Raw genomic sequence first — 26620 nt, 5'->3', positions numbered from 1 at the left:
GGAGCTGCTGGAAAGGCTGCCGCTCGTGGCGGCGCCGCTTTGATCTTTAATAAATAAAACTAGGAAATACAGTGTTGTGAAAAAGTATTTGCCCCCTTCCTGAGTCCTGTGGTTTTTTTGCATATTCATCACTCAAAGGTATCAGATCATCTAACCAATTATAATATCACACAATGAAAACCCAAGGAAATACAAAATTCCGTTGAGAAATGTTGATTTTATTTATTAATGCACAAAAAAAAATCAAAATCTGGCCCTATGTGAAAAAGGAATTGCCCCCTGAACCTAATAGTGAGTTTCCAATGATAGCAGAAATCCAACGTTTATGATAACTGGCAATGAATCTTTCACAATGCTGTGGAGAAATTTTGGCCCACTCTTCTTTGCAAAATGGTTTCAAATCTGCCATATTGGAGGGTTTTCTATCGTGAACTGCCCATTTAACGTCACAGCACAACATCTCAATTGGATTTAAATCCAGACTTTGACTTGGCCACTCCAGAATATTTATTTTGTTTTTTTGAGCCATTCAGAGCTGGACTTGCTGTTGTGTTTCGTTGTCCCGCTGCATGATCCAAGAGCGCATGAGGGCACAAACTGATGGCCGGACGTTCGCCTTCAGGATCTTCTGGTAAACAGCCGAATTCATTCTTTCATCAACCAGACCAAGTTGTCCTGGTCCTGAGGCAGCAAAGCAGCCCCGGACATTCACACTGCCACCACTATGCTGTCATGTTCTTTTTATCAAATGCTGTGCTATTTTTACGGGCTGCACACTTTCCAAAAAGTTTAATTTTTGACTTATCAGTTCACAGAATGTTTTTCCAGAGATCTTGAGAATAATTAACATGCTTTTTGGCAAAGGTGAGACAACTCCGAGTGTTCATTTTTGACAGCAGTGGTTTTCGCCTGGGAACTCTCCCATGGATGCCCTGCGACTGGCTGGCAACTAGTTCAGGGTGTCCCCTGCCCCCTGCCCGAAGATAGCTGTGATCGCCTCCAGCACCCCGTGACCCTACTGAGGATAAGCGGTGCAGATAATGGATCGAACTCTTGCATGGATGCCATTTTTGGCCGTGTCTATCTTATAGTTGGTCATGTATCTTTACTGAGGCCAGCGAGGCTTGCAGTTCTTGGATGTATTAATATGTTCTCTTGTAACCTCCTTGACGAGCCATTTTTACACTCTGGGAGTAATCTTACTTGGTCAACCACTCCTGGGAAGGTTTGCCACTGTTCCCATTTCTCCCCATTTGTGGATAATGGCTCTGACAGTGGTTCACTGGAGCCCTACAGGCTTGGAAATGGCTTTGTGACCTTTTAGCACTTTTTTTTGTAATTTCTTTGGATCGTGAAATGTCAATTTTGTTCTTGACATTTTGTAGTCCACTTCTGTTTGGCTGCGAGATTTAATCTAGGTGATTTTTTGATTCAACACAGGCGGTGGCAATCAATTTTGTGTGTGACTTGTGGAATCTAACTTCCCAAAACTGTTGTTAGTCACAGTTACTTTGTGATTTAACAAGGGGGGAAGGGGGTGGGGGAAATTACTTTTTCACAAAGAGAATTATAGGATTTGATTTTTTTTCCCTTTTGTTTTTCTTTGGGTTGTCAAGAGAGTGATATTGTTATCAGGGTTGGGTAGGGTTACTTTAACTTGAGTACTTTCAATTACTTTTGGATTGCTCCAATACCAAATATGCTAATAAAAGACAAATGACTAAATTTTGTGCAGGCTTGGGGAGTAACGGAATACATGGAACGGCAAAAATGATGTTGGCAAGCTGTTTGGAATTATTTTCATTTTGTTTCTCTCGCATTTTATGTTAGTTTTTCCGGAGATCAAAGAGATCAAAGCCAGGAGAGAAAACTTACCACGTGTTGTGAGTCATAATTCTATTCATATTTAGTTTCTTTTGTCTTTTATAAGCATATTTGGTATTGGAGTAATCCAAAAGTAATTGAAAGTAATCAAGTTAAACTAACCCTACCCAACCCTGATTGTTAATGATTCAATGATCTGAAACCTTTGTGAGTGCTAAATATGCAAAAAACACAGAAAAGAGAAAAATTGCAAATACTCTTTCACGCCATTCTATCAAGAACTTATTTGTGACCCTCCCCTGTATTATTTGAAAAGAAGAACACGGCAGTGGACTTTGCAGTGGCCATGGACTCAAGGTTTTCCCATCGGACTGGAATTTAGTTACATAATGCCCCCACCCTACCCCACCCCTCCTCTCTTTTTAAAAGTCACTATTGAGGCTGGCAGGATTGCGGCTCTCCAGGTTTTTATATACTAGGGTGACAGTACGACCCATTTTTTTCTCTCCAAAACGACAATGTGAGGAGTGGGGGAAATGGAAAGTTGGGGAAATGAGGTGGGTGATAAAGGTGTATGGTGAGGAGGATCAAGAAAAGGGGTGTCAGAGAGAGAGGGGAGGAGAGAGAAAGAGAGAGAAGCGCTAGTGTAAGATAAGAAGCCCGAGAGAAGCGAAAATCTTCAGAGGAAGAGGAAGTCGCAGGAGAGGCAAGATAGTGTTGTGGGGAGAGAAAGACACAACGTTGTGGTGTCGCTGAGATGTCTGCACAAAGAGGTGAGCGCATTGATAACAACACACAAGCTTGTGTGTGTGAGATTGCAAACAGGTGCATATTCAGGGTGCGTTTGTTCTGAGGCTTCGCCGCAGCTTTTCTCATTATTCCCGGAAGAATAATTGCTCAAACTTGGGGGTGACTTTTAGTATTTTTTGGAAGTAAACACTTGAGTAAAAGCAGACACCCTTGCTGCTTTGTAACTGTAGCCGAACTTATTTCATTTATATAAATGATTGTACACTATTTTGAAAACCAAGAACCTCTGCAACGAAAATGAGTACCACTCAATTGGAAACTGGCTATTGTTGGTATTTTGGGTAACCTGCAATGTCAAGTGGGATGTTCCGTACCTCATTTCTTACATGTTGATGCTGATATTTCACTTTTGACTAGTCAGCAATACCTATACCAGGTACTGGGGTACAGATACCATTATTATATGAAACTCAACTGACTACACCTTTAAGGAAAACTGACCAGTGTGAATATTTTGGAAAATATTTGCTAGTATTGATGTTCTGTACCACTTTTCTTAACATCGACATTGATACTCAACTATTTGAGGTGTCATCAATTTTGATACTAGGTAAAGATGTCAAGTCATGGTTATTTGTATAGCCCTTAATCACAAAGAGTCTCCAAGAGCTGCACAGACCACAGATTATTACAGACATTACACCATCCTCTGATCTAAAACCTACATTAGGGCAAGGAAAAACTCAAAAACCTCAACTTGAAGTAAATGAAGAAACCTTGAGAAGGAACTGCACATGAGGTAATCCCCCTTCCAGGGTGACGAGACTGCAATATAACAAATAATACACAAATATTGTCAACATAAAATCTAGGTCATTCATAGGCTATGGAATATAAGTGTGTTTTATGTCTGGATTTAAACATTTCCACTGAGGTTCCAGATCGAATCTCAGGGGGAAGAGCATTCCACAGCACCGGGGCCCGAATAGAGAAAGCACTCCAACCTGTGGTTCTCTCCTTGGCTCTTGGGATCACTAGAAGACCAGCATTTTCAGAGCGAAGGCTCCGGACCGGAACATAGGAGGAAATTAAATCTGAAAGATATGAGGGAGCAAGTCCATGCATGATTTTGTATAATACCAAGGGAACCTTAAAATCACATCTTAAGCTAACAGGGAGCCAATGCAGGTTAGCTAAAATCGGAGTAATGTAAACAAACTTTCTTGTCTTATTAGTCAAAAGCCTCGCTGCAGCATTTCATACCAGCTGAAAGCTCTTGATTTTGGATTTCTGGGGACCTTAGAGTAGTGCATTACAGTAATCGAGACAGGAGGTAACAAACGCATGAATTATAATCTCCGCATCCGACTGAGACAGCATAGTATTTTAGCATTAGCAATGTTGCGAAGATGGAAAAAAGCTGTTCTAGTAATATTCTTAACGAGTGTTTGAAAGGACAGATTGGGGTCAAATATGACACCTACCTGACACCTGACTGAGTCACTCTGGGTGATCTTACATTTGTCAATGTTCAGAGCAGTTTTTGAGAACAAGTCATACCATAAGTATATAAAACAGTAGGGAGGCTCCCTACGCAATTTCTTCCATGTTGATACTCATCAATACCCATACCAGGTACTGAGGTTCAGATACCATTATTATATAAAACAAAATAGAGTACACCTTTAAAGGAAATTGACCAGTATGAATATTTTGGCAAGCATTTGCTAGTATGGTTGTTCTATACCAACTTTTTTTCCAGCAGCATCCCTTCGCTGAGAACAATACAATAATAAAGCAAAAAGAATACAATATACAAATACCCAGTGTGACGTGCAAATGCCCACTGTAGCATGTTATATAGAATAACTAAATAGTGCTACACAGAATACATATTGCAATAAGATTCGGTAATATGCAATGTAGGTGGTGTGGTTTACTGTGGGCTTTTACTCTGCCGGGTAGAGTTAAAGAGCCTCATGGCATGAGGAAGAAAAGATTTCTTCAGTCTGTCCGTAGTACAAGACAGTGACAGCAGTCTGTCGCTGAAACTGCTCTTCTGTCTGGAGATAATGCTGTGTAGTGGATGCGATGGATTGTCCATGATTGACCGCAGCTTTTCCAGTGCCCGTCTCTCAGGACTCAGAGTTGTACTTTAAGTCCGATGTATACAGAGTGAATAGGAACGGAGAGAGCACGGTCCCCTGCGGAGATCCTGTGCTGCTAACCACAGTGTCCGATGTACAGCCCCCCTGTTTCACATACTGGGGTCTGCCTGTCAGGTAGTCAGTAATCCATTCTACAAGGTGTGAGCTAACTCCCATCTCTGTCAGTTTCCTACTAAGTAGCAGAGGCTGTATGGTATTGAAGGCACTGGAGAAGTCCAAAAATGTAATCCTCACAGCCCCCTTAGCCCTATCCAGGTGAGAGAGGGATCGGTGTAACATGTATACTATAGCATCCTCCACTCCCACCTTCTCCTGGTAAGCAAATTGCAGAGGGTCGATGGCGTGACGGACCTGTAGCCTCAGGTGGTGCAGCAGCAACCGTTCCATGGTTTTCATCACATGTGATGTCAGGGCGACCGGCCTGAAGTCGTTGAGTTCCTCAGGTCTTGATTTCTTTGGGACTGGGATGATGCAGGATGTTTTCCACAACTGAGGGACCCTCCCCTGTTCAAGGCTCAGGTTGAAGATGCGCTGTAGAGGGTCTCCCAGCTCAGACGCACAGGCTTTCAGCAGTCGGGGGGATACTCCATCTGGACCAGCTGCCTTGCTGGTTTGCAGCCTTCTCAGCTCTCCACACATAATGAATATTGATACTAGGTAAAGATGCCATAAGTATATTAAACAAAGGTGCTTACCTCTTTAGGAAACTAGGTAGTGTGAGTATTCTGGGAAAACAGCAATGGTCCCTGGTAAGGATGCTCCATGCCACATACGTTTAGCTCTGAACCAATATTGAACTTTCGAGTAGTCATCAATACGCATACCAGGTACAGATACCATGTCAGGACCAGAACGGAAACAGGACCCACTCGTGTAACGTTTCTCACAAGTTTTATCAGAAGAAAGAAAGGGGGTTGCGCCCAAGATCCGGGGATTCCTGGACGCGGGAAGCAGGTCGCTCTGAACGCGGATGTGGGACTTCCGTGGCGAGCGATGGCGGTGTCGGGACCGGAATAAACGGGATAGAAAGGCAAAAACGTGGTCGGGATCGGAAACAAGTCGAAAGCCAGGATGGGAGAGCAGACGTGGTCAAGATCAAAACAGATCATAGCAGGAGACAAACAGGAGCAAAAAACGGGACCGGCAAAAAAGGGCTTGCCATGTAAAAACAGAGATTCGCAGACGGACCAACAAAAGGGGACTGACAGGACAGAGTTTAAATACTGACAGGGAGCCAATCTGTCAACAAGCTGTAGCTGGCGCCACACGGGCGGGGCCAATTGGGCGCCATGGCAACCTTGACATACCATTAGTATATGTAACGAAACTGAGGGTGCCTCTTAAGGAAACTGAAATGTGAATGTTTCGACAAAACAGCAATGTTTCCTATTATGGATGTTCTATAACACTTTTTTTAATCGATCCTGATAATCAGGTTTTGAGTAGTCATCAAAACGATACCATAAGTATATGAAAAGAGACTGATTACACCTCGATACGAAACTGGGTATTGTGAGTATATTGGGAAGCCAGCAATGTTTCGTAGTAAAGATGTTCCATACACATTTTTTCAGCTTAATACCGATACTTAATATTTGCGTTGTTATCAATATCAATACTTGGTAAAGATACCAAAAGTGATTACACTTCTATAATAAATCGGCTAGTTTGAGTATTTTGGGAAATTGGAACTTGTCCCTAGTTGGGATTTTCCCTACCACGTTTTGTTTTTTTTAATCGATTCAGATTCTCAACTTTTGAGAAGTCATCAATACTAATAACAGTTTCAAATACAATATGAAACAAAAGTGTGTGTACCTCTATAGAAAACTGGACCCCGTTGTATATTGGGAAGCCAGCAATGTTTTGTAGTAAGGATGTTCTATACCACATTTCTTTAGCTGGATACCTATACTTAACATTTGAGTAGTCCTTAATACTGATACCAGGTACAGACACAATATTTATATGAAACAAAAGTGGTTTTGCCTCTAGGAAACTGGCTAGTGTTAGTGATTTTGGAAACCAGAAATGTGTCCAACAAGGGATATTCTGTCACAGACCAGAAACAGACACAGGACCTAATAGCGCTCGTTTACTCATTTTTTATTTATAAAGAGGGGGAGTAGGGCTTGCTTCCACGATCCGATGGTTGATGGACAAGGGTAGCAGGTGGCTGGAGACGCGGAAGTGGTACTTCCGTGTCGATCGAGGATGGTCGTAGATTGGCAGGAATACTAGTCGTTAGCCGGGACGGGAGAGCATGGGCGGTATCAAGTTCAGAAACAAGGTCGGCAACGGGTGTCAGGCAGGTTGCGGGTCAAAGCAGGTCGGACATCGGGAAGGCAGAACAGGGCAGAGTCAGGTCCGGAAACAGGTTGGCAACGGGTATCAGGCAGAGAAAAACGGCAGGAAAATTGTCTGAACGTGAGAGCTTGACGGGCTGGGAGCAACGGTTCGCAACGATCTGACAGGGATCTCTTGAAAGCTGGGGGTTTAAAAAGAGTCCATTAGCCAATCAGCTCTCAGGGCTGTTGGCGCCAATTAAGCAGTCACAGGTGCCCTGAATCGGCAATCATGACATATTCCATACATTTTTAACACATCAATATTGATACACCAGATTGAAACTATTACCAAGTACAGATACCATAAGTAGATGAAATTATTCCTGCCGAAAATGGCTGATATTGTTCTTTTTTCCCTCAGGAGCTCAGTGTATCTTATCCGAGATCCTTTCGCATAGCATAGTTGCTCCTTTAGCGATACTTCAAAAAGGCTGGTCTTGGCACTGCTGCTGTCACGGTGCTCGATCCCCATTCCTAGGTAGAGCGTTCCTAAGGTTGTGACTTGAATTTTACCCCACAACTCGTACTCATACTTAATTTACGCACCCTTTGAGTTCTGCAGGAGGTAAACCGCTCGTCTTGAGATCCAGAGGTCATAGGTTCGATTCCTGGCTCCTCCGTGTTATATGTTAAAGTGCCCTTGGGTAAGACACTGAATACCTAATGCCCCTGATAAGCAGATAGTTGCCTTGCATGGCTTATGTTGGTACTTGTATGTGAGTGTGTGTTAATGGGTAAGTATGAAGCATATTGTAAAGCTCTCTGGGAGGTCTTCAGTGACTTGAAAAGCACTATATAAATGCAGACCATTTATATTAAGTTGAAGAGGAAAGTAAACACATAATCACCCTGAATAATTGTTTCCTTTTTGCATTGGCCATTGAGTAAAATGCCTTAATCAGCTCGCTGGTTGTCTTTCGGTAATGTCTAACTTCCCTCTTTTAGTTTTTTTGGGTGGTTTCACATCAGTGCATTGCCATAAACTTTAAGCCGCAATGTCTGAATTGCCTTGTGGGGGACTTTGAGACACTTTTGCCTTCCTGCTCTCTTGACTTCCTGTTTCTTAACATCCCCTCCTCATCTTGGAAAAACACTTTCTGTGATGCAAAGTATTTGTTCTGCTTCCTTATCACATTTTAATCCAGAACTTTACCTCAACGCCCCCGTTTTTTCTTGATAATAGTTTAGTAAACACTTGAAAAAATGAAAGAAGACATCAATGAGCTTGCAAAAATTCCAACATGTAAAGACTGTCCCCTTAGATTTTTCTTTTTATGAAATCTCTTAGGTTACACAAAGCAGATCAGCACAAAAGGGTGTGGAAACCTAAGAAAAGCAACACGATTGGCCAATAATAACAATGATATAAACAGTGCCTAATAGTCGAAATAACACAACTGTGAGCCAAAACAACGAACACTCTTAGCACTTTAAAACCTGCAGTGCCTTGCAAAAATATTGGTTCCCCCAGAAACTTTTTGACATATTGCCACATTTTAGGATTCAAACTCATGGGTAAAAAACTCAAACTATTTTCTAAGAATCAACAAAATTTGAGACAGAATCGTGAAAAGGAACAAAATGTATCCAATATTTAATGTTTTTTCAGATTTTTCCAAAAATGCTCTCTAGGATTGAGGTCTGGATTTTGGCTAAGCCATTTCAAGACCTTTATATTGTGAGTTTTCCACCATTCCATTGTTGATTTTGCCCTACGTTTAGTGTCCTTGTCCTGTTAAAAGGTGAACCTGAGCCCCATGTCTTTTGCAGACTCCAAAAGATTTCCTGGCTTCATCCATTTTACCATAGACTCTAACGATCTTCCCAGTCCCTACTGAAGACAAGCAACCCCAGAAAATGATGCTGCCAACACCATGTTTGACAGTGGCGATGGTGTTTTAAGGGTGATATGCAGTCTTACGTTTAATGTGTCTAACGTAAAGGTTTGCATTCAGCCCAAAAAGTTCAAATTCGGTATCATCTGACCATATCACCTTGTTCCACTTGTTGTTTGTGTCTCCCATGTGGCTTCTTGTAAACGCCAAAAAGGCCTTTTTATGGTATACATTCAGAAAGGGCTTTCTTCTTGCCACTCTTCCATTAAGGGCAGATTTTTGCAGAGTACGACTCTTAGTTGACTTATGCACGGATTGTTCCACCTCAGTTGTGTATGCCTGCAGGTCACTCAATATGATCATGGGTCTCTTGGTTGCCTGTCTGATTAGTTTTCTCCTTTTTTTGGGCCGGAAATTTGAGGGGTGGCTGCTATTGGTAGGTTTCCCGTGGTTTTAAGCGCTCTCCATTTTGATATTATTGCACAGTGCTCTGGGAGATGTGTAAATGTTGTGAAATCTTGTCGATTCCTATTGCTGCCTTAAAGTTTTTATGCCGGACAACCCTGATGTGTTGCGTCTTCAAATTGCTGTCTCTTTTCCTCTGAGGCCATTACAGAGTAGGTCCAATAAACCGAGACTTAATGACACACAGTTGCATTCTGTTTGACATTGTTCATCATTTAGGTCGACATTGGATCATTCAAAAGTCATCAAGGAACTTGTGGAGTCAGTTGGCTGAGCTAATATGGTAGGGGGCAATATTTTTCATTTAGTTGTTGTTGTACATATATTTATCAAAATAATAATAATTTTGTTCCATTTCACGTTTTTGAGTCATAGAAAAGTTTTTAGTTTTTTTAGCTTGATGTTTGAAGCCTGAAATGTGGCAATATGACAAAAAGTTCTTGGAGATCAATTACTTTCAAAAGCCACTCTATTTAGTTTTGATATATTTTTTAAATAAACTGAATAATTAAAAAAAAAAAGAGATCTTTGTTTCTTACTTTAACAATACTCTGTTATTAAGTAGTCAGCAGTCCCAATACAAGACACCAATGCAATTAGTACATTTAATGAGCCCTTCTCAATACAAGAACATATAATATTTAAAAATACTTTCAAATAAGTGTAACTTTAGATTAGCCTCTATGAATAGATTATGTGTATGTGTTCTATAACTGTTTTAAAAAAATATTATTATTATTTTTGTATTTAAATAGAAGAGTTATTGTTGAAGGATAGGTGTTTCCCCATTTAAGTAAGATAGTATGATATAGCAATAGATGATATATAAAGCTTTTTGGTTTAATTTTTTTAACAACGGTATGGTAATACTTCTAGCAGCGTTTTTTTTTTTTTATATTGTGTTTCGTTGAGCTTTTAAACTTAGATTTTTAACAAGTAGAATTTTGAGCACATTGTGCTTAGTAACTTTTTCAATTCTAATTTTGTTCATGTAAATCTTAATCTCATAATTATATTTTGATATTGAACATATGACATTAATATATCGTGAAAACGCTTTGGTCCTAAGACAGATCCCTGGAGGACACCACACTTAATTGATTACTGATTTGACCAAGGGAAACTATTTTTTAGAGCAGCTATGTAGCCAGTTCCAGAATTTCTGAGCTTATTTATTACTATATCGTGAGCAACCGCGTCAAAAACTTTCTTGATCTCAAAGAAGATCCCGATTACAATATGTTTTTGATCAATGGCATCATTGCTGCACATGTTTTGACTAAACACTTTATCATATCAAGAATATTGAGTCATCTTTTTCTTTCTTCAAATGAAAATATTAGTTCCGCATGATCTCATTGTCTTTTACAGCAGATGCAAATGGGCTGTTGTCAGTGCATCATTACAAACAAAGTGTGTTGTTGCGTTTCACACAAACGCACACATGCTTCCACTTTGTACAGCAGCTGCAAGTTATCTGTGGTGTTTTTACTCATGTTGACTTGAAACTTGTATTAACTTAAACATGTTTATGGTGACAAAAACTTGTCGGACGATGTGCGACATGCTCCGTCTGACATGTGTCAATAAGCTCAACATGCTAACATGCGACTTTTTCCTAGACATGCACGATAACCGTTTTATTTGTAACTGATAAAAATCCTGCCTCTGGAGACTATTGTTATATTAAAATGTGTCAGTGCATTTATAATCAGCAAAAACCTTTTTCTTATATCAGTCATTTATAGCTCCTTTACCTATTTAATTGATTATCTATATACAGTAATCCCTCGATTATGACAGCCAACGGCAGGCAGAACCCACCGTGAAACATTAAAATCCGCAAAGTACAAACATTTATTTATTTATTTATTTAATAATTATTCAATTATTACTCAAGAACAAACCCAATTTACTGGTTTAACTATTTGTTTATCAAATAAAAGTACTGTACTGTATAAATTACTTTTGTACTGTAAAATAATAATGTTAAAAATAATTGTGCTGTTTTATTGCACAACGTTAGGAATTAAGGACCCAATCAATTTCACTTTGCATGATACTTTGTTACCGTCATATGGCCGTTCTGTCCCACAGTAATCAAACTTTGTTTAAAAAGCACCATGGAGCCACTGAGGAGCGTCAAAGACTTGCATGTGGCTTGTGAGCCGGTTCAGCAGGTGGAAAGGTCCGATTTGTTGGCATTAGAAAGCATTTTCCTCTGGTTAGCCAATCAGAATGCCGAACACAATGCAAGATGAAATCTGCGAAGTAGTGAACCACCCATAAATGAAGTGCGAAGTAGCGAGGTGTTTTTTGGTTTGAACAATTTTATTGACACTTTTGACAGCAAAAAAACGATGGGGCCCACAGCGTTTTGGAAGTGGAGGGAGACATATTTGCTCCCCAGGAAGAGCTGGAGGTCAGGCACCCCTTTCCCCCTTTTTCTTTTTTTTTGTCATTGTATCTCTCTTTATTCTTTCCCACTTTGAGCCCCAGATAAAGTGAAAGATGGCTCGGTCCAGTTGTAAAAGCACGTTTCTTTTGGGCATAAAAACTAAACTGATTGATAAAAGTAAAGGGAGGATGATCGCTTTGATGATTAGGACCTTCCCCTCTATTGTCAGTTTTCTTAGGCTCCAAAAACCAAGTCTTTGCCTAACTTTCCCTGTCACATCATTCCAGTTGGTCCCGTCTCCTCCATTGGCATTGAATTTTATCCCTAGAATTTTCTGGTCTGTCTTTAACACAGTCAGTGGGAGTCCTGCCTTTTCTGTCTCTGTCCACGGTCCATAAAACTTTGCTTGTGTCTTTTCTCTTTTGAGCCTTGACGTAGTTATTTACTGATTTACCTTGTTTCAATATATCCATTCTTCTATTGTTATTCAGTCCCTACATTGTTCTAAGTCAGGGGTGGGCAAACTACGGCTCACAGGGCACATGTCAGGCTTTTTCATCTGGCCCGCCAAACAGAAATTATAATGTGTCCAAATGGTTAAGAACAAACAAACAAAAAAAATACTGATAACGATGCTGTTTTGGTGCCACTTGTCCCTAGTGTCCCAACAATGGATGGACACATTTGTCTTAACTAGCTATTTTTATCACATATTTGTTTGGCTGATCAAGATTCATCCATTATCTGCACCGCTTATCCTCAGCAGGGTCGCGGGGGTGCTGCAGCCCATCCCAGCTCTCCTCGGAGAGTGGGCAGGGGACACACTGAACTGGTTTCCCAGCCAGTCGCAGGGCACACAGGGACAGACAATTTGCTCACTCATTCACACCTAGGGACAATTTGAGCCAATTAACCCAACATGTATGTTTTTGGAATGTGGGAGGAAACCGGAGTCCCCAGAGGAAACCCACGCAGAGAGAACACGCAAACTCCATGACGGAAGGTTCGATCTCATGACCTCAGAACTGTTCCGCATACGCGCTAACCACTGCCATGCTGAGCTACCAGGATTGCATTTCAGGTTTTAATGCATGTTATCAAATTTAGTGCTTTAAAAATGGACATTTACATTTATTTCTGGATTTTTCTTTTTAGTTTGCCTCTCCCACAGTGGACATGCACCTACAATGAACATTTCAAACGGTTCCATGATTTCTAAGTGGAAGAATTAGCAAAATAGCAGGGTGTTCAAATAATTTTATTCCTCACTGCACATATCATACAATTATCATTTTTTTGTATCTTTTCAAACTTATTCATCGCATTTTTGTTTGGTTATTGTTTTTAAACTTTATTTTACAATTATAATTGGGTTTTCCTTACTGGACTAAAAGTGTAAAATAGTTATTTAAAAGTGATTAAATAAAATAATTAGTTATTAATTGTTCGTTAACTATTAATTAATTACTCATTGTATTTTTTATTAATTGTTAGATTTATAATTTTCCGTTTGTATTTTCCTTTGTTTGTATTCTATTCTACTTCTCTCTTCTTATTTTTGGTGATATGTTTCTGTAAACATATGTTAAATTAAATTAAAATATTGTTAAATATTTAAATTTAAAGTACTAAAATGTTAAGTATTCAAACCTTTCTGATACAAAAACTGAAATCCAGGTAATTTTTTGGAAAATGGGATACATTTTAATTTTAGTTTTTATTTCCGCTCACATTTTCAAACAAGTTATTTTTCCTTTTTTTTTTAGATGTTTCTGTTTCATTTATATGTATTCCATCTGAATTTTATCTTTCTTAAACTGAAATAAAATGATATTCCATTTTAATTATAAGTGAGTACTGGAAATTATATTTAATAATTTATGTTGTGGGCAGCACGGCGGCGCAGTGGTTAGCGTGTGTGCGGTACAGTTCTGAGGTCATGGTCAAATCCAGCTACCAACCTTCCTTTGCGGAGTTTGCATGTTCTCCCCGTGCTTGCGTGGGTTTCCTTCGGGCACTCCAAAATTGTCTCTAGGTGTGAATGAGCGAGCGAATTGTCTGTCCCCGTGTGCCCTGCGACTGGCTGGCAACCAGTTCAGGGTGTCCTCTGCCCACTGCCCGAAGATGGCTGGGATGGGCTCCAGCACCCCTGCGACCCTACTGAGGATAAGAGGTGTAGATAATGGATGGATGAATTTATGTTGTTTGACAACACAGTTTAAGATTGTATTAAAAAAATATACAAAATCAAATAAAGTACAGATAAACCACATTTAATCTTAATTGTTATTTCATTATTTTAATAAATAAAACAAGAAAACAGAACGTGAACAAAAAGAGAAGAACTTTTTTTTTTAATCTCATTTTAAGTATTATTTTTGCAGTTTTACCAGAAAAACAATATATAAATGTAGTAAAACTTGGTTATGCCCTGCCCACTGCCCGAAGATAGCTGGGTTGGGCACCCCTACGACCCTACAGAGGATAAGCGGTGCAGATGATGGATGGATGGATGAAAGACAACAACACAAAACTGGTGGTGCAGAGAATCAATTTTTTTAACATTTTTACAGTCATTTTGACGGTTTTTCAAAGTGTGCCTCTGTTTAAAAACACAGGGGTGGAGGAGAACTTGGGGGGTGCAGAACGAGGGAGATCTTTTTTGAATAGCTGTGAAAATTTGCATGCAAGTCACTGGCACGCGCGCACGCGCACAAACTGATCCAAGCAGGGGATCCCGATCCGTCACAGTGATGACGTCACCTAAAACCAGAGCCAAACAAGGGAGTCCCCCGCTTCCCGGCTGCCCTCATTGGTTAGGTGTTACCATGGAAACCAGGGGGGGGGGCGGAGGAGCGTTTGTTCCAAACTTAATAACTCAGCCAGCGGCCACTTGGAACGGCCGTCGCTCCTTCGTCCTTTCCGGGCTTTTTGGGCGACTTGAGTCGGGTCTACAAGGAAGGTAAGCCGGGGACACTTTCTCCATTTTAAATATTTGCTTGCACGTGGAACCTGTTGCAGCCGGATCCACGCGCGGTCGTGCACGACGGTGCGTTTCCCATCAGTAAACAGTCGCAAAACCTTAAACACACGGGGGGAAACGGAGGAAATCCGCGTGGTTGCTTCCTTTTTCAAAAGATAAAACGAGTGACGGTGTTTTCGACAAATGCCGTGCAGGTTTTGTGTTGAAATCGGTCAGGGTTGTTGCTTTACGCGCGGGATTGGGGTGACCTTTTCTGTTGATCATTAACAGCTAAGAGCAGGCATGTCCAAAGCCCGTCCAGGGGGGGGGGGGCACTTACGGCCTGTGATCACATTTTTACTGGCCCGTGGCCTTGGTCATAAAATCAAAAATATGTGGATTGAGAGTAATTTTGATCGCAGTATAAAATACATTTGTACACAAAAAAGCACCATGGCGGCAGTAGCTGTTTGGCCACCTTGGCTTTCTCTGATCATTTTAGCCCCATTTTTGACATGGTGCCTGTAAATAAAAAAAGGAAAGTTGACTGTGAGTCCGCCGCTTCAAGGACAAGTGGAACTGGGAGTAATTTTTCACAGAAATCCCCCAAACACTGCGTCTGCCTGATTTGCCAAGAGACTCTGGCTGTTTTCAAATAATATAATCTTAAGAGGGGGCAGCATGGCAGCGCAGTGGTTAGCGCGTGTGTAGCACAGTTCTGAGGTCATTAGATTGAACTTCCTGAGTGGAGTTTGCATGTTCTCCCCGTGCTTCTGGGGTTTACTCCGGTTTCCTCCCACATTCCAAAAACATGCATGTCAGGTTAATTGGCCGGTCCAAATTGTCCCTAGGTGTGAGTGAGCGAGCAAATTGTCTGTGTGGCCTGCGACTGGCTGGCAACCAGTTCAGGGTGTCCCCTGCCCACTGCCCGAGGATGGCTGGGATGGGCTCCAGCACCCCCGCGATAGTACTGAAAATAAGCGTTGCAGATGATAGATGGATGGATGCATAATCTCAAGAGCCACTGCCATACCAAACATGCTAACTACAAAAGATAACTGAAAATGAATGCCGTGAAAAGGTGAAGCAACTGGAAGCTGTTTTAGCGTCAGCAGCGCTTTTTTCACGAGACCCCGCGAGTCAAATGAAAATGCTACAAAGGAGACCTACGAGGGCGCGACCCTGATCGCCAAGCATTGCAAACTTTTCACAGAGGGTAAATTTTAAGAAGACTTTGTCACGAAAATTATTGAGAACATTAGTCCTGTGAAGATGCGGGAGTTTGCCAATATTTGCCTGGCTCGTAACATTGTAGTACGGAGATTTGAAGTTGTTTTATCAGATATTAAGAGAAAATTACAAGCAAAGGGAGACCAAGTTTGGCCTTTTTTCGATAGGCTACGATGAAAGCATGGATGACTCAGCTCAGTTACTGATTTTTTGAGAGGAGTGGACAATGAAAGAATGCCAGACTGAATAGTCGGCCCTCACACATTTTCAGCTTACCATATCTGGCCAAGTTTTTGAAAAGTTTGGACACCCCTGGCTTCAAGTCAAATATTCAGTCGGGTTCAGTGCCAAATAAACAGAGACTGGTTAGGTGTTCTGGTTCTTAAAATGGGGTGTGCGTAATTCAGGGTATCCTTAATGCAGTCTTCTCAATTATTGTATTTCATGCTTTACCCCTTAGAAGAAGAAAACCTCTTGCGCCCTTATCAGCGTGATTTTGGTCTGTCATTAATTGACACTTTAATTTATTTGGCTTCATGCTGTCTGCTGCCAACATTTTTAAACACAGCACGCACACCAGCACTTCCTCTTCCAACACAGTGGTCGCAGTGAAGCTGATTTCTACATATGCTTCAATAAACTTCCCCTTCTTAGCTTTCTCGAGACTTTCATTTTCTTCATTATCCCCGTTTCTCTCCGCCTGTGTTCTCATCCCTGTTAAATTTTTCTAATTGGGAACCTAGAAGGTTTGCAACACTTGGTGCCTAAAGTTCATATTCATTCTCTCCGCGCGGATGCTTTACCCCTGAGCGCACACTACCAATGAGAGTGCCGCTGCCCCCTATTGTAGTGGAGGTGCACCACGGATCACCACCTTATCGTGGTGGGGCACTTTGCGCGTCTCCATGACCCCTAGAGCTATGTCGGCGGGAGTCTCGTACTCCTGGTAGGGTTACCCAAGCCGAACAGGTCCAAGGGTAGAGTCCAGACTAAGAGTGATCCCAAAAGCTGGTGGCGGCACGCTTTGAGGTGGTTTCCTACAGACCTGGATCCCGTTAGCCGCCTGCAGTTGTAGAAAGATGCCGGTCGTCTAGGGTCTCCCTTGCCACTGGAACCATCTTCTTTACAATCAAGATAGTGGCGTTGGGGAAAGCGCACCCCTTACGCCACTTTAAAAACCGTCATTGCGCAGGTATCCTCTTTTACCTGAGTCTCCGACCACAATCCAGGACTGTTCAAACATCAGCAGACTCACAAATAAAAGAAGATGGTCATCATCGAATCGATGGACAACCCCAACGGAGGTGCAATTGCACTTTATTCTCGGACCATAAAAAATAAAACGTTCCTGATCTCAAATGACCCCACCTTGGCAGAGCCTCACTATTTGAGAACCACTGCCTTAAAGGGACAGTGTGTAATATTTAGTGCCTCTTAGTGGTACAAAAACAACTTTCATTCAGTAAAAAAAACATTGATTGGAATTCTAGTTCATGCATTTTTGCCTGTCATACCGATGTCATTTTTTATTTAAAAAACATATGTTGAGAAATTTGGATTTCTTTTACACAGTGAAACCCCAACCTCAAAGTTGCCGTCATGTTTGTCCGCCATTTTGGTGCTACGCTGTGCTCTTGGCACTGCTTTTTGTTCGTATTAGACTATACAGTGCCAACTAGTGGTCAAATATTACACACAGGGTCTTTAACAGCCTGGAGTCAAATATTCAGTGGGACTGATTAGGTGTTCATTGGTTCCTTAGAGATGGGGTACATAGTTTAAAGTGTGTAATATTTAGTGCCTCCTGTTGGTACAAAAACTTCTTCAATAAAAAACAAAATTGATTTGAATATTGGGCAAAAATACATGAACTATCATACCAATGGTATTTTTTATAAAATAGCATAGGTAGAGAAATTTGTATTTCCTCTACATAGTGGAATCCCAACCGAGAAGTCGCTGTAATGATTGTCTGGTATCTTGCTGCTTCTCTGTACTCCTGGCTCTGGTTTTCGTTTGCATCAGACAATACGGTGCCATCTAGTGGTCAAATATTAAACACTGTGTCTTTAAAGGTGTCCAAAACCTCCAAATATTGTACTTGCTGAGACCATCTTTGCAGCCTCTGTCAAGCTCCTTTTGTTGCACGGGCAAGTATGTGAAATCCTTAGACCCCGCTTGAATAAACTCTTCTTTTTTCATCTTTTTGGGGGTTGGAATTGGCGTTCGGGCTATACAAGAAGCAGGCCTTTTCTTGCTTTCGCTATTTTCAGCCTAGGATAAAAGGGAACTGTGAGCAGACGCGTGAAATCCCTCTCCCGAGCCGTCTATGGGCAACTTCAAACCATTTTCATGTATTTATAACACGTTAAAAATAATCGTGTTCTGCTGTCTGTATATTTTTTTCCCTGAATATTGTTTCTTTTATTATTACTCTTATTATTTGTATAGCAGTCCGTTCAACTTGTGTATTTCTACTTTTATTATATTTTAAAGTATGCTTCTTATAAAATATAGTAAGTGTTAAATGTGTTTTTTACGTTATTTCTATGTGTTTTGTGCAATTGTGAGAAAAGAGATTTTCTTTCATCAATCTCAGTAGATAAATCCGCAGTAAGTGGAAATTTTAAGCTAATTTTAAGCTATTTTTATCAAGCTAAAAATATACTTGAAACGATTAAGAATGAGCAAAATTATCATAATGATGGTTAAATGTGCTTATTACAAATATATATTTTCTAAGAGTATGTATTTAAAAATATATTAGTAAAAAATTACTAATATTGTAACAAAAAGAAAGAAATGAACAAATGTATCTGCCGTCTATCATAAATGATACATTGGCTCATTTCAAGTAGTTGTTTTTCCTAAAAATCAAGCTACTATATGGCAAAATAATGGAATATAGGGGATTTTATTTATTTTCTATTTTAAATATTGGGGATTGGATTATAAAATATTTTTCTTGTGCATTTTTATTTTGAGGTCCTAGTATTTTTTTGACATTGGGCCTGAATTTCTTGGGATACAAGCTGCGCATTGTCTTGGTATTGTGTATTCACAGGCTGCTAGCCTGCTTAGCATTTGCGCACACGCGCACATCTGGACACAAGCCGGCATTACGCTAACCCCTATTTATTTCTTTCCCTTCCCCCTTTTTGTGCCCCCCTGGCCTCTATTCCTTGTCTTTTTGCCCCCAGCAGCAGACATGAAAGAGAAGAACCCATGGCACAAATCGGGGATGGTCCTGTTGGCTGTGATCGGCGTATTCGCCGTGGTCGCCCTGGTGGTGGTCACCGTGGTGCAGAACATGCCCTTGCAGCAAAAGTACAAGGTCGGTTGTCGTTCAATCACTACTCTATCAGTTGTTATTCAAAAGTTTAAACTCTAGTAGACACTCATAATGAAGAGAGGAGATATCCGATTTTGAACTTGCAAAGAACCCGGAGAGAGAAGCCTTAAGATAAGGAATTACATCCCCTTTATAAATGCCCGCCCCTGAACCCTCTCCTTTTATTAAACCTTAAAGGTTACTAAAAGCAGATCAGACCTAAGGGGGTGTGGTTTATCAAAGAACAGCAACATGATTGGCCGATTGCAACAATGATATAATACTCAAAACAGTGAACAACGGTGCACAATAAGTCAAAATAAGGAACTGGCATTCTATGAAATCTCCTTTGCAGGGGTTTTATATTGAAAACAGAATCAGCTTATCCAACAATTTAACATTGATTTAAAACCTGTTTTTCGTTTAAATCACAGGGGGGTAGTAACGAGTTACATTTACTCGGTTACATTTATTTAAGTAAGTTTTGGGACATTTTTTACTTTTTGGAGTATTTTTAAAACACTATACTTTTCACTTTCACTTGAGTAGAATTGTGAAGGAGAAACTGTGCACTTACCTCGCTGCATTAGGCTACAATGAACCCGTTACCTAATTCCCATACATGTAAGTCTGTCTGTCTCTGCCAAGGTATATTTATTTTGTCAGACCGTGTTTCTTTTATTTAGATTTGACCACTGACCCCAACAATCACCAGGTGGCACTTGTAAGCAGGGTTAGAAACGTTTTTTACTGTACTGTATGCCCAGTGTATGTAGCTGCAGTCACACACACACACACACACACACACACACACACACACACACTCACATATATATATGTATATTGAATCCACTGATAGTTCACCCAAAATAACTGAGCACACAGACTTAAAATTAGAGATTTGTAATTTATTGTTGATTGGATATACTTTGATGATCTCATTGAATAGTCGTTTGAAAAAAAAATAATGAATAAGACATTAATACAATTACTCAGTCCTTGAACAGTAGCCCCAGACCATCACACGGGCCACCACCATGCTTTACTGTTGACATCATGTTCTGTTTTTGGGCCAGATGCAACGGGTTTCACACCTTCCAAAAGGGTCAATTTTGGACCACATTGTTTTTCCAAAAGTCTTGAGTATAATCAAGATGCTTTTTGGCAAATGTCTTACAACTCTTTGTGTTCTTTTGTGACAGCCGTGGGTTTTACCTGGGAACGCTTCCATGGATGCAATATTTTGGCCAGTGTCTTTCTTATAGTGGAGTCATGAACACCGACTTTAACTGAGGCCAGTGAGACGTGCAGTTTCTTGGATGTTTTTCGAGGTTCTTTTGTAACAACCTGGATGAGCTTTTGTTGCACTGTTGGAGTAGGCCTAGTTGGTCAACCACTCCTGGAAAGGTTTCCCACTGTTTCCAGTTAACTCCATTTGTGGCTAATGTCTCTGGTTGTGGTTCGCTGCAGCTTTACAGCCTTGGAAATGGCTTTGCTATCTCTTCTGATAGATTTCAATCACAATTTTTCTAATTTCTTCTTAGACGTCTTTGGTATCATGGCATGCCTACTGTGTTCTTGAGATTTTGTAGCCTACTTTTCGTTGTCTCACAGAATCAATTTAAGGAATTTCTTGATTGAACACAGGCGGTGGCAGTCAATTTTGGATGTGGCCTGTGGAATCAAACTCAGCTTTCTTAAAAATGTGGTTAGTCACAGTTACTTTGTTATTCAACAAGAGGGTGGCCATATAAGCCTATTTTTTTTGTTTGTGCCCTAATGAAAGGAATCAATAATGCAAAACTGTATTTAGTATTCAGCATTTTGGGTTATCTTTGTGTGATGTTAAATTTGGTTTGATGATCTGAAGCTTTGTGATTGATAAATATGCAAAAGAAACACAGAATTGAGGTAAAGGGGGAATCATTTGTCGTGGCACTGAACTTAACTGGAGCTGAAGCTGAATGTAAATTAATATCGCCAAGCTGTTTTAGTTAGTCTCTCTTTTGGTCTTTTTGGCGGCATGTGAGCCACGTGGCTTTCAAGGAACATTCCCAGTTTGGTCGTGTGGGTTGTCAGAAGGGCATTTATTGGCCGATGATGTCCCGACGCGACCGTCCCATCTGTTCCACATTAGTATCTCTCGAGTAAACACTGCCAGTTGCACTAAACAATTTATCTGCGTGTCTGCTCGCATTAGAAACATCACGCGGCACCTCTCTTAAAACAAATTGCCACGTAAACACTAACGGTTTTTTTTGGGTGGGCGACAGTACGGCATCGTGCTGGACGCCGGCTCGTCGCACACGACCGTCTTCATATACCAATGGCGAGCCGAGAAGGACAACAACACGGGACGGGCCGAGCAGAAACACGCCTGCAATGTCAACGGTATGATAGCTATTTTAAAACATTTTTCTGTATTTGTAGGACGGGCGGGGTCACACATTTGCTATTAAGCTTCCCCAAAATATGAAGCGTCGATCCTGCCGTAGGTAGAACTAGTCAAGTCGAAGTATGTTTTTTTTTTTTGTAAAAGCCCTTAATCACAAAATGTCTTAAAGGACTGCACAGGGTTAAAATTACACCATCCCCGACTGCACAGGGTTAAAATTACACCATCCCCTGATCTTAAACCAACATGCGGGCAAGGAAAAACTAAGAAAACCTTGAGAAGGGGTCTTACAAGTGGTAACCCCCCTTCCAGGATGACCAGGGTGCAATAGATTTGTGTTTAAGTAAATAAATGGAAACCTCCTTTTCCTCACGGCAGGTCCCGGTATCTCCAGCTACGCCGGAAAGCCGTGGAAGGCCGGTCAGTCATTGATAGAGTGCATGCGTGAGGCCGAAAAGCAAATTCCTGAGAAACGTCACGCACAGACGCCGCTCTACCTGGGGGCCACTGCAGGGATGAGACTGCTCGAGTAAGCTTTTGTTTTTCTTTTCCATTTACATCAGCACCAAGTTGAGGCAGACCGTTTAGTTTACACCAACTCTAGTCGAAATTACCGTAATTTGGGGATTTTAAATATCTCTGGATTATAAATTTCACCAGCCAGAAATGCATTAAGAAGGAAAAACATTTTAGGGGGAAATTTGTTTGATAAAAACAAACACCAAAAACATATGTGTCATCTTGAAAGGCACAACAGAACAACAGGCTAAATAAACAGTATGCTAATGTTACATGCCTGGTAATTTCAGTAGCTTTCATGGTTAAGCGCTTGCAGCCCCTCGCCTTTTCCAAGAGATGGCAGCATTACCCTATTTTTTTTAGTCTCCCTCTTACTCTCCTGTCAAAGTGCTCCCAATTAGCCAACCCCTACTATAAACACTCCAGTCTCCCATTCTACTTGGCTGATTTATTCTCTCACAGGTTGTCGGACAGACCCAAATGCAGACACTGGGAGATGTAAAACGGAGAAATGATTAAACTTCTATTGGGGTTTGAAGTCTGCCGTAGATGTGGCGTCGGCGGTTAACTTCATCGCAGGCGTGGGAAGACTAGTGTGGTTCTGTCCATTACGGGCATAGATGAGTTTCTCAGGTGGATTAGGTTATCCAAAAATCCAAGCGGAAACAAAAATAAGAAAAAGGAAAAAGAAAAGGTCTTGTGGTACGAATGGTGAGTCTTTTGAGGTTTCTTCTTTTTGGCAGAGTCTGTGTCTGGAAAAGAGGGGTTGTATTCACCCTGCATATTTGTGTTAATAATATTAATTTCATGGGGAAATTCAACAATTTGGAAAAAGAAAATCCACAAATTGGGATTTTAAATGTGAAAGAACTTTAACACTGAACAAACACAATCATTTATCAAGTCAAGTCACAATTATTTATATAGCCCCTTAATCACAAAAATGTCTCAAAGGACTGCACAGGATTACAATGACACAATTACCTGATCTTAAACCAGCATGCGGGCAAGGAAAAACTCAAAAACCTCAGCGTGAGGAGAAAAGAGAAACCTTGAGAAAGGACCTCACATGTGGTAATCCCCCTTCCAGGATGACCAGGGTGAATTACATTCAGCATTACAGTGCACAAACATAGTAAACACTAGGTAATATGTTGAAAATTTGTCCGGAAAGTGCTTGACAGCAGCGACGCCCCCAACCTGTAAACTAGTCCAGAAAGTCTGACGGCCACGACTCAGCTTCCCATGTCTGCCAGCTGGTCCATGCAGGTGATCACATGCTTCAGGTCAAACGCTGGTCCGCTGACTCATCTCAAAACATCCATCTCCTTCGTATCACCACCAGGCAGGCAGTCGGAAAAAGACAAGACAAGACAATACAGAATGTGAGGTGGGCATCAATCATATGCTTTGGAATAAAAGTGTGTCTTAAGCCTCGATTTAAAAACTTCCGTTGAGGTTGCAGATCTTATCTCCAGAGGCAGGGCATTTCATAGCACCGGGGCCCGGATGGAGAACGCTCTCTAGCCTGCAGACTTCTTGGCTCTCGGAGTCACAAGTAGACCGGCATTTTCCGAGCGCAGACTCCGTGCAGGAACATAGGGGGAAATCAAATCAGAGAGATAAGAGGGTGCAAGTCCATGCAAACATTTATATGTTAATAAGAGAACCTTTAAGTCACATCTTAAGTGGACTGGGAGCCAGTGCAAGTTGGCCAATACAGGAGTAATATGCTCAAACTTTTTGGTCTTAGTCAAAAGTCTAGCTGCCGCATTTTGAACCAGCTTCAAACTTTTGATTCTAGACATCGGGAGACCAGAAAGCAATACATTACAGTAATCAAGCCGAGAAGTAATAAACGCATGAATCAAAACCTCTGCATCTGATTGGGACAGCATCGAACGAATCTTCCCAATATTACGAAGGTGGTAGAAAGCTATTCTAGTCATATTTTTCACGTGTGACTGAAACGACAGATCAGGATCAAATATGACCCCTAGATATTTGACCGAGTCACTATGGGTGATATTACATTTGTCTAGGTTCAGGGTAGTGTTTGAAAACAACTCACGACAGTGAGCTGGACCAATAATCAACATTTCAGTTTTTTTCTGGGGTAAGGCGCAAAAAATTAAGTGACATCCATCTTTGAATCTCAGTAAGGCAAGCCTCCAGATTTCTACAGCTTAACTGTCCAGTTGTCTCCAGTGGCGCATAGAGTTGAGTGTCATCTGCATAGCAATCGAAACTAATATTATACTTGCGCATAATGTCACCAAGCAGGATAATATGAATACTAAAAAGAAGGGGGCCAAGTACAGAGCCCTGTGGAACACCAGAGGGGACATTAGATTGTTTAGAGGTCAGATTGCCATAGTTAACACATTGCATCCTGTCCGACAGGTAGGACCTAAACCATGAGAGTACAGTTCCTGAGATACCAATGCATTCCAGACGAACAAGTAATATGTTGTGGTCGACAGTATCAAAAAAGCACTGATATCCAGCAGCAGTAACATTGATGAGGCACCGGAATCTACTGCTAAAAGGAGATCATTGATTACCTTAGCCAGGGCTGTCTCAGTAGAGTGATTTGCCCTAAATGACAGTTTTATAGAGGTTGTTTTCTGACATGAAGTCATTTAGCTGCTGTACAACGACCTTTTCAAGTAATTTTGCAAAAAATGGCAGATATGACACTGACCTATAATTTAGGCTTTCTGGGTCAAGGTGAGGTCGCTTAAGCGTGGGTTTAATGACGGCAAACTTGAAGGCTACAGGAATAATACCTGAGGATAGCGATATATTAATAATATTTAAAACTGATGGTCCTAAGATCCCAAACAGATCCTTCACCAGTGAAGCTGGAAACGGTTTAAGCAGGCAAGTAGTTTGTTTGGCCCTACTGATCATCTGTGTTAAACTATCAAGGGACAAATCATTGAAACTAGTTTCTGAACAACCGCCGACACGGTCCTTCCTAACACCTCCACATCTTTGAGATAGGAGGAGGTTACAGAGCGCTCTTTTAAAATGTCATTGCCGATTAGTTGAATCTTTTTATTAAATGATTCCATAATGTCATTAGCAGAATAAGTAGAACTATTTGGGTTAAGTTGTTGTCTGGCAAGTTTCGCCATTGTGTCAAACAAAAATTTCGGATTATTCTTATGTTTAACAATAATCTTAGAGAAAAACGATGCTTTAGCTGAGGCAAGAGCTACTTTATATTCAAGCAAGCTTTCACACCAGGCCAGTCGGAAGACCTCCAGCTTTGTAGTACACTATTTTCGTTCATTTTTTTTGCAACCTTGTTTGAGTGACCTGATTTCTTCAGTAAACCAAGGTGTATGCTTCTTAGGTCGAAATGTATGCCTTAGGGGCGCCTCAGAATCAAGAACATTAACCAAAGCAGTATTAAAGTTGTTTGTAAGCTAGTCAACAGACCCAGTGTACGAAGGGAAGGCTGCAGTTACTGTAGGTAATAGTTCTTTTAAAGCCTTTGTTGGGCGGATATTGCGACTGCTAAAGCCTAAATTTTCCTTATCACAGTAACCATTAAACAGCACCTCACACTTAACAAGATAGTGATCAGAGATGGCATTAGGATACGGTAACACTGTAGCATTTGAGGCTACTACGCCACGGGTCAGAACGAGATCTAGAGTGTTCCTATCTTTATTTGTGGGCACATCAACTATTTGATTGAAACCAAATGTATCAATCAGTGACTTTAAAGCAATTGCAAGTGAATTTGATGGGGAGTTTATGTGAACATTAAAATCACCAGTAATTACAACATTGTCCGCATAAGTTACTAAGTCTGTTAACAGTTCCGAAAATTCATCCAAAAAAATTGAGTATGGTCCAGGTGCGCGATACACAACAACTACATAAATTGGTGTTGACATTAAGGACCTCATAACAAGTGCTACAATCGTTTTAAAAACAGTAGGGGTACCAGGAGTAAATTTCAACTTACCTTCCGATATAAGAGCAACGCCTCCACCTTTTTTGCATGGTCGTGCCAAGTGCAAACTTAGAAAGTTAGGGGGAGAAGTCTCATTTAACACTACAAACTCATTTGGTTTTAACCAGGTCTCACAAAGGCCAATAAGGTTAAGATTGTGTTCATTAATAAGGTCATTGACAAGTAAAACTTTGGAGGCTAGTGATCTAATATTCAGAAGGCCAAGCTTCAGCACTGTGGACTGAGCTGAACTCTTTCCAGGGTTTTGAACCTTAATGGCAACCTTAGTGGTAACCTCCACAGGAATATAGTCAAGTCAAGTAATTTTTTATTTGTATAGCCCTTAATCACAAAGAGTCTCAAAGGGCTTCACAGATTATTACACTATATTACACAGACTATTTTTCAGACTGTTATTACACCAT

General features: G+C 40.8%; 1 protein-coding gene across 6 annotated transcripts in view; it reads left to right on the top strand.

Moving 5' to 3' along the window:
* The first annotated feature begins 2383 nt into the window (after positions 1–2383).
* The window catches only part of entpd1 (ectonucleoside triphosphate diphosphohydrolase 1), a 38389-nt gene continuing 14152 nt past the window's right edge, over positions 2384–26620 (top strand). The window contains exons 1-4 of one of the 6 annotated variants that reach the window (XM_088324159.1): positions 2388–2597; positions 19184–19314; positions 21585–21702; positions 22085–22235. In XM_088324159.1, the coding sequence (XP_088180285.1) occupies positions 2582–2597; positions 19184–19314; positions 21585–21702; positions 22085–22235 (416 nt within the window). In that variant the 5' untranslated portion in view covers positions 2388–2581. Of the gene's footprint in view, positions 2598–14627; positions 14751–19180; positions 19315–21584; positions 21703–22084; positions 22236–26620 lie in introns of those variants that run through there. The other 5 variants (XM_088324158.1, XM_088324161.1, XM_088324160.1 and 2 more) reach the window with 5 other exon arrangements.

Source organism: Urocampus carinirostris, chromosome 19 (genome assembly GCF_059441175.1).
Source record: "Urocampus carinirostris isolate Australia breed hairy pipefish chromosome 19, RoL_Ucar_1.0, whole genome shotgun sequence".
Taxonomy (NCBI): domain Eukaryota; kingdom Metazoa; phylum Chordata; class Actinopteri; order Syngnathiformes; family Syngnathidae; genus Urocampus; species Urocampus carinirostris.
The sequence above is the reverse complement of the archived record's forward strand: the minus strand, read 5'-3'. Positions and strand labels throughout refer to the sequence as shown.